General features: G+C 37.9%; 1 protein-coding gene across 2 annotated transcripts in view; it reads right to left on the reverse strand.

Moving 5' to 3' along the window:
- Positions 1–8,213, reverse strand: part of LOC126457508 (G patch domain-containing protein 11) — a 137,998-nt gene extending 129,785 nt beyond the window's left edge. For both annotated transcript variants that reach the window (XR_007585480.1, XM_050093843.1), the window contains exon 1: positions 8,034–8,213. Coding sequence is in view for 1 of the 2 variants with exons in the window: in XM_050093843.1 (XP_049949800.1) it covers positions 8,034–8,083 (50 nt within the window). In the remaining variant the exon portion in view is untranslated. The remainder of the gene's footprint in view (positions 1–8,033) is intronic.
- Positions 8,214–9,143: the final 930 nt, after the last annotated feature.

Below are 9,143 nucleotides of genomic sequence, written 5' to 3' on the forward strand. Positions count from 1 at the left end.
AATGCTGAAGATTACATGGCTAGATCACATAACTAATGAGGAGGTACTGAAAACAATTGGAAGAAGAGGAATTTGTGGCACAACCTGACTAAAAGACAGGATCAGTTGATAGAACATGTTCTGAGGCATCAAGAGATCACCAGTTTTGTATTGGAGGGAAGTGTGGAGGGCAAAAATTGTCGAGGGAGATCAAGAGGTGATTACACTATAAATCAACAAAACCTGTCATTTTAATTTCACAGAATGGGCGTATGATTAGTGAAACTGAACAATTCAAATTTCTAGGTGTTCAGATAGATAGTAAACTATCATGTAAAGCCCACATTCAGGATCTTGTTCAAAGACTTAATCTGGTCATTTTTACTATTTGAACAATATCTGAAGTAAGTAATGGTTCTACACGAAAAGTAATTTACCCTGCTTATTTTCATTTGCTTATGATGTATGGTATTATATCTTAGGGTAACTCTTTCCTATTGTCAAAGAATATTTTTGGCCCTGAAACAGGTGGTTCGGGCAATAAGCGGTGTAAGTTTGTGAACCTCTTATCCACCCCTATTCCTTAGTCTGTGTATTCTGACATTGGCCTTTCAATATTTATATTTTCTGTCTTTTATTGTTACACAAACAGCTTATTCCCAAGAATTAGCAGCTTTCACTCAGTTAATGCTAGGCAGAATTCCAGACTGCATTTGGATTGCACTTCCTTGACTCTTGCGCAGAAAGGAGTGCAGTATATTGCTGCATCCATTTTCAATAAGCTACCACAAGAATAGGAATACAAACGTCTCAAAAATGAGATTGACAGAAAGTGCAAAATGGCTAAGCAGGGATGGCTAGAGGACAAATGTAAGGATGTAGAGGCTTATCGCACTAGGGGTAAGATAGATACTGCCTACAGGAAAATTAAAGAGACCTTTGGAGAAAAGAGAGCCACTTGTATGAATATCAAGAGCTCAAATGGAAACCCAGTTCTATGCAAAGAAGGGAAAGCAGAGAGGTGGAAGGAGTATATAGAGGGTCTATACAAGAGTGATGTACTTCAGGACAACATCATGGAAATGGAAGAGGATGTAGATGAATATGAAATGGGAGATACGATACTGCGTGAAGAGTTTGACAGAGCACTGAAAGACCTGAGTCGAAACAAGGCCCCGGGAGTAGACAACATTCCATTAGAACTACTGACAGCCTTGGGAGAGCCAGTCCTGACAAAACTCTACCATCTGGTGAGCAAGATGTATGAGACAGGCGAAATACCCTCAGACTTCAAGAAGAATATAATAATTCCAATCCCAAAGAAAGCAGGTGTTGACAGATGTGAAAATTACCGAACTATCAGTTTAATAAGTCACGGCTGCAAAATACTAACATGAATTCTTTACAGACGAATGGAAAAACTGGTAGAAGCCAACCTTGAGGAAGATCAGTTTGGATTCCGCAGAAATGTTGGAACACGTGAGGCAATACTGACCCTACGACTTATCTTAGAAAATAGATTAAGGAAAGGTAAACCTACGTTTCTAGCATTTGTAGACTTAGAGAAAGCTTTTGACAATTTTGACTGGAATATTCTCTTTCAAATTCTAAAGATGACAGGGGTAAAATCCAGGGAGCGAAAGGCTATTTACAATATGTACAGAAACCAGATGGCAGTTATAAGAGTCAAGGGGCATGAAAGGGAAGCAGCAGTTGGGAAGGGAGTGAGACAGGGTTGTAGCCTGTCTCCGAAGTTATTCAATCTGTATATTGAGCAAGCAGCAAAGGAGACAAAAGAAAAATTCGGAGTAGGTGTTAAAATCCATGGAGAAGAAATAAAAACTTTGAGGTTCGCCGATGACATTGTAATTCTGTCAGAGACAGCAAAGGATTTGGAAGAGCAGTTGAACGGAATGGACAGTGTCTTGAAAGGATACAAGATGAACATCAACAAAAGCAAAACGAGGATAATGAAATGTAGTAGAATTAAATCGGGTGATGCTGAGGGAATTAGATTAGGAAATGAGACACTTAAAGAAGTAAAGGAGCTTTGCTATTTGGGGAGTAAAATAACTGATGATGGTCGAAGTAGAGAGGATATAAAATGTAGACTGGCAATGGCAAGGAAAGCATTTCTGAAGAAGAGAAATTTGTTAACATCGGGTATAGATTTAATTGTCAGGAAGTCGTTTCTCAAGGTATTTGTATGGAGTGTAGCCATGTATGGAAGTGAAACATGGACGATAAATAGTTTGGACAAGAAGAGAATAGAAGCTTTTGAAATGTGGTGCTACAGAAGAATGCTGAAGATTAGATGGGTAGATCACGTAACTAATGAGGAGGTACTGAATAGAATTGGGGAGACGAGGAGTTTGTGTCACAACTTGACTAGAAGAAGGGACTGGTTGGTAGGACATGTTCTGAGGCATCAAGGGATCACCAATTTAGCATTGGAAGGCAGCGTGGTGGGTAAAAATCGTAGAGGGAGACCAAGAGATGAATACACTAAGCAGATTCAGAAGGATGTAGGTTGCAGTAAATACTGGGAGATGAAGAAGCTTGCACAGGATAGAGTAGCATGGAGAGCTGCATGAAACCAGTCTCAGGACTGAAGGCAACAACAACAACAACAACAACAACAACAACAACAACAACAATACAAAAATCTTATCAGTAATCCACACACTTTCAAATCGAAACTGAAAAGTTTCCTCGTGCGTTATTGCTATTCTGTTGAGGAGTTCCTTGAAAAATTAAGCTGATTCCTGTGTCATATTGATGATTGTGTTTATATAAACTTGTGGTTTGTCTTTTTTGGGTTCGTGAACATTTTATTTTATCTGTTATTACTTTTATGTTGTAATTTCATGTACTGACACTTTCCATTACCTTGGAGATTTGCTCCTCAATTTAGTCCTCTGGAACTAGACGTGTAAAATAATAAAAACTAACATGTTACCTTAAATGTAGAGTCATTGTCCAATGTAGTAGTAGTTTCGGGTTTGCCTACCGGGGAGGTGTGTTGGGACCATTGCTGTTTAGGTTGTATATGGTCATTCCACGTCAAGGGAGCTAAAGATCTCGACTCGACCATCTTCTAATCTAATGTAATTTAGTGAGAGAGTTCTATACGGTCTTTGATGGTTATATATCAAATTTCAGTTCAGTATCTTCAGTAGTTGAACTTTTAGGGGCTTTTCAAAAGAGGCTACTCACATTTGCATCACGCACGAAGGTGCAAATTTGCTATGTTTGCTAGGCTTTTTTTCAAAATTTCTTGCTAACAGTTGGTCATTTGTTTTAATATACAAAGACAACTTTTTATGTTGAATCACAACATGGCAAAAAATTAGGCATTTAGTCATACCTAAATATAGATACAGGCCTCTAAAGTAGCTAAAAAAAGTGTCCCACAATTCTGAGAGCCTATGTTTGACCACGCACTGCTAATTTTCATATGAAACAATCACACCAAAACTTCAGATGGTTATTCCCACTGATGATGTCTATGTATGGACCAAATTTAATTACCATGGGATGCCTAGATGAAAATATATGCATCAGTAAATTTGGCCAAAATTTGCTAAGTGCAAATTTTGGCTTTTTTGTTGGGGGGAGGGGGATTTGTAATATTTCAATTATCTTGTTCAATCCTTTTTGTTTGCCACAGATGAAACGAGAACACTTTAAACTTTCAAAGCTAAATCATTTAATTTCTGGATCTTGCATTTTGCATCTTGCATGGAATCTCCCACCTATATATGCACCAACATACATTACAGGGTTAAAACATTCTGAAGCAACACTGCATACCTTTCAAAAGTTATTATTTTAGCACTTCAAGAAGATTAAAAAGTGAAATATTTTGCTCATTAAGGCTCATAACACTACTGGTAATTAATTTTTTATTTGAGTATGTAAATCAGTTTCAAACATTAATTAAACACATGTCATATAAACAAGTACAATACACAACAAAGCTAATTTGCAAAACAAAATACTAAACAGTCAGTTCCATTTTTGGATAACGGTTCTACAATTTTTGTGAAGGACAGATTGTGGATACATGTATTGACTTGATGATGATGATGCTTCTTAAATCTCGAAAATATGTTGCTCATGAGTCTAGCATGTGCCTTCAGCAGTTGGCCTGGGGAAGGAACATGCAGAACCATGTGGGTGCATAAAGCTGATGAGGAAGGAGTAGGTGTTTCTGCTTGTGAATCTTCTCCTCCTTCATCAGTCTTACTGCAACACAGTCCTTTTTGCCTGGGCATAAACGAGTGAGGATGTTTTGGTTTACTTCACCATTGAACGTTTTTCCTTTCCGATTTGCAGGTGTTGCCAAAATCCCACTTTCTATCCTTAGTTGCCTGGCCTTCTTCACCACTATGGTTGAAAGAGCGAAATCTTTAGCAGTTTTTTTGAATAGTTTAGCTATTTGCGGATAGGGTCAAAATTTGAACTTCACTGCAATTGCTTGAAGTCTGGAGCTTAATTTTAAGTTCTTCAATTAAGCTGTCCATATATTTACCTTTTTGGCACTCCTGCATTTGTATGTGAGCAATATCTAATTGGCTCCCACCAGCAGCTGGGGCAATTACCTTAGTAATGCTGCCTTCGGCTTTCAGAACCCTTTTAGCTGATCCATTGAAGCGTTAATGGTTATTCTTCAAGTGACAATAATGACTATTAGCTGCAAAACAAGCATCAAAGATATGGATGTCTTCTGGATGGTGATTCTTGTTTATCTTGGTGGGGTGATTCTTTTCGGGCCACTTCATGTCTACATTTGTTACAAATTTTCTAATCAGGTTTAAAAACTTCATTAGTAAGTAACTTGGTTATGTGTATTTCTTTAGCAAATGCGTTGCAGCAAGTCTTGTGCAAGATTGAAATTTTGTCATCAAGAAGACACTATGGTATGAACAAATTGATGTAACCTATCTTCAGTAAAATCAAGCCCAGACCTACGTCATAGAAGCTCCTTGTACACTGGTAACATTTCCTTAAGTGGTTGTAGTTGACTTTTGCCGTAATTGAATGGTAATGACTTATGACAATCAGCTTCATCTGCTCCACCAAAGTAGAAGGTTGCAAGGGGGCTCTTGGTTTATCTTATTTGGCACATGATGTCATATTTTCATTTCACTGCTTGCAGAAAAAAAGTTTTTCCAACAAGAAGTAGCAAGTAACATGAGCTATGTAACACTGAGTCACACACCTTTTTCAGCATATTACAATATTTCACATGGTATAAATATTTTTAGAAATCTGTAACTCTGTCATTTGAATGCCAACCTAATATGTATTTTCTGTGATAAAAACCATATCGATTCTCCTAATAGTTTGAGGACACGTCTGACGTAAAACGCACATTAGGAATAGGAAACCCAAATTTGTAATGTAAGTCACAACATAAATTACATTCTTGTTCTTTAATTTTAATGCTCTTCCCTGCTTCAATACCACTTCAACATCTTTCCCTGAATAACACAATTTATAATGATGATTTACAAAAGAAAATATGGGTTTATAGATTAATAACAAGTCAACATAATAAAACACTGATTTCAAAATTTAATGTGAGTCACCATGGAATCTCCCACCTATATATGCACCAACATACATTACAGGGTTAAAACATTCTGAAGCAACACTGCATTCCATTATGATCTTCTAGATCTTATAATGTTAAGACGATTTTATGAGTTTTTATTATATTTGTATTCTATATTGTAAAATAACATAAAAATATTTCTTATTAACATAGTTACAGTCACTAAACCACAGGTAAATCTTACACTACTGACAGACACTACAATTTATACATATTTTGACATAGGCCTACAACTTCAAATTGTTTTAATTTTTTTTCTGTTTATCGATAATCCATTTTCCCTACTTTTGATAGGTACACTTACTAGTAATCAAAATGTAAGATCCAGAAATTAATTACTGTAGCTCTGAAAGCTTAAAGCAGCACCTTTTTTGGGGGGGAGGGAGCGGGGGGGCGGGGGGGGGGGGGGGAAGAGGATTGAACAAGACAGCAGAGATATTACCTCCCAAAAGTATCCTAAAATTTGTGTGTAGAAAATTTTGTGGCCGAATTTGCAGAAGCTTATCTTTTCCCTCTAGGCATTCAACGTCAATTAAATCTGGCCCATATATAGATATCATAGATAGAAATAACCCTCTGAAGTTTTGCCGTGATTGTTTCATATTAACAGAAGCAGTGTTCGGTCAAACATAGGTTCCTCGAATTGTGCAACGATTTTTATAGCCACTTTAGAGGTTCGTATTTATTTTCAGATATTGTTAACTCCCCAATCTTTGCCATGGTGTGATTCAGCATCAAATGTTGTCAATGTATATTAAAGCAAATCACCAAATGTTTCCTAGAGCTTTTAAAACTGCCTAGCAAACATGGCACTTTTGCACCTTTGTACTTGATGCCAAGGTGGGTAGCCTCTCTTTAAAAAACTCTAAAAATTAGAACACTGAACATGCTGAACTGAAATTTGATATGTACACATCAAAGACCATATAGAAGTTCATACATTTGGAGGTGGTCACGTGAGGACCTTTCTAATATTGGCCCGTTTGACGTGGAATGACCCGTATTGATGAAGTTGTGGAGAATATTAATAGTAACCTCAGGCTTTTGCCAATTACACTGACTTTTGCAGATGATGCAATTATTTATAATGAAGTATTGCCCGGAAGAAGCTGTATAAATATTCTGTCAGATCTTGATAAGACTTCGAAGTGGTGCAAAAGGTTGGCAACTTGCTTTGTGCATTCAGTAACGTAAAATTGTGCACTTCATGAAACGAACAACATATAAAATCAATGAGCTGCAGTTGGAATTGGCCAACTCATACAAATACCTTGGCAAAACCCTTTGTAAGGATATGAAATGAAATGATCAAACAAGCTCAGTCATGCATACAGTAGGTGGCAAATTTCAGTTTGTTGATAGAATACTGGGGAAATGCACTAAGTCCTCAAAGGAGACTGCTTACAAATCACTTGTGTGACCCAGTCTAGAAAATCGCTCAGGTGTGTGTGTGTGTGTGTGTGTGTGTGTGTGTGTGTGTGTGTGTGTGTGACCCATACACAATAGAACTAACAGGGGATAGTGAACATGTACAGAGAATGGCAGCACAAGTGATCAGAGGTTTGTTTGACCTGTGGGAGAGTCACACAGGTGCTGAAGAAGCTCAAGTGACAAACTCTAGAATTTACAAGTAAATGATACTGAGAAAGCCTAATTACAAAGTTTAAAGAAGTGGCTTTAATTAATGACTCAAGGAATATACTACAACCACCTATATATCACTCACATAGGGATCATGGGGACATGATTAATTCTAGCGCACACAGACGAATTAAACACTCATTCTTCCTGCGACCCGTACGTGAACTGAACAGGAAGAAAACGTACTGACTGGCAGAATAGAATGCACACTCTGCCATGCACTTCAGAGTGGTTTGCAGGGTACAGATGTAGGTGTTCATTCCTTGTGTGCACGTTTGATTGTCATTTGATAAAACGATCGTTCACAAATATTTCACACTCTTTATGTTTGAAATACCCAACAATAAGGAGTGCTGGAAAACTACGTATGCATTTTAACGTTTTTTATTTCATGTTTTTATTAATATTGTACCCTATCATTTAAAGACTGGTTTGAAAATGAATGCAAGCCTTTGCAAGTAGTGATCGTTAAAATGACTATATGCAACTTAACCACACTGTTGTGGCGAATGGCAAAAGGACGAATCATAAATATGAAACTTTCTCCGATAAGGTTGCCTAGCACGAATACATTCACTTGTAGTGGCATTTACAACATTTAAGTAAACCAATCAAATATGAGGCGTATATTGAGAAGATGCATATTGTCTAACACGGCATTATAAAACCTAATGCTCAGAGATAGATTACAGAAGTTCGACAGTGATGAGGGAGACCAACTAGCCAGTTGTGATCCTTACTTTTGCTCTGTAACATTATTTTGTCAGTAAACTGAGAAATAAACTTCCATTACCATTGAACCAATATGTCATCTGACATATAATCAACGTCATCAGAAGCCATATTAAATGTGGAACTGTGATTATGTTACCACCGCAAAATAACTTGCACTACACTACCATTTACACACTACCACCGAACAACATTCTCGCCCCTACTCCGCATGGACCATAACAACACGCACACAATACACACAAACTTCGACCATAGATTATATTTATGGTCGAAGCACGCAAAGCAGTTACCACGGCCGCCTGTATTAAGGCCCGTCCACACGTTACGATCTGTCTGCGCAAATGTCTGCGCACATCACATCTGCGCAGACAGATCGTTGCGTGTGGACAGAAGATTTGCACCAAACTGAGGTGTGTGCAAACCTGGAAGTTGCAGTTGGAGGTTTGAGCGAAACCTCTCAAATCTGTGGGTTCAAACCACATCTGCGCAGACAAGTTGGAGCGTGTGGACAGGAGATCGCCGCAAATCTGGCGCGAAACAGCTGTTTGCTCAGTCTAGTGTTTGCGTGCACAGGGCATTAAATTGGCTGATACTCGTCAGTGTTCTCAAGAGTTTGTAAGTGAATTCATTGAAATATGTAGAAACCACCCATGTATGTGGAAGATTAAAAGTAAAGAATATAGTGACCGAGACAAAAAGACTGCAGCATACAATGCTCTAATTGAGTTATCCAAAGTTCAGAAATCTAGATCTGGTGTAGGAGTAGATCAAGTATACCAGCCAACGTTATGGTATTTTGATCTGCTTGGCTTTCTTAGTGATCAAGAAACGCCAAAACCAAGCAGGAGTACAATTGAAGATGAAATTGGAGTGTCAATGTTACCGCCAGCCGTTCATGAGGAGAAATTGCCCTTCTTATACAAGTATTTTTTCTCATAATATGAAGGGTTACAAGCTTTAAGAGATAATTATAAGTTTCGACATCCATCCGCAAATAATTTCGCCAGTCGTTAGGTTCGTCCTGCAACTCTCTCAGTAAATTTACGTGAGAAAACTGCTTTCGCTTTAGCAGCCACTGTCTACACCATTTTGCCCGCTTTCTCTGTTTCCTGCGGTTGGTATGAATGTTTTTTGCAACACAAGTTGCGAACACAGACCACAACAGAAC

The sequence above is a fragment of the Schistocerca serialis genome, chromosome 2 (assembly GCF_023864345.2).
Source record: "Schistocerca serialis cubense isolate TAMUIC-IGC-003099 chromosome 2, iqSchSeri2.2, whole genome shotgun sequence".
NCBI lineage: Eukaryota > Metazoa > Arthropoda > Insecta > Orthoptera > Acrididae > Schistocerca > Schistocerca serialis.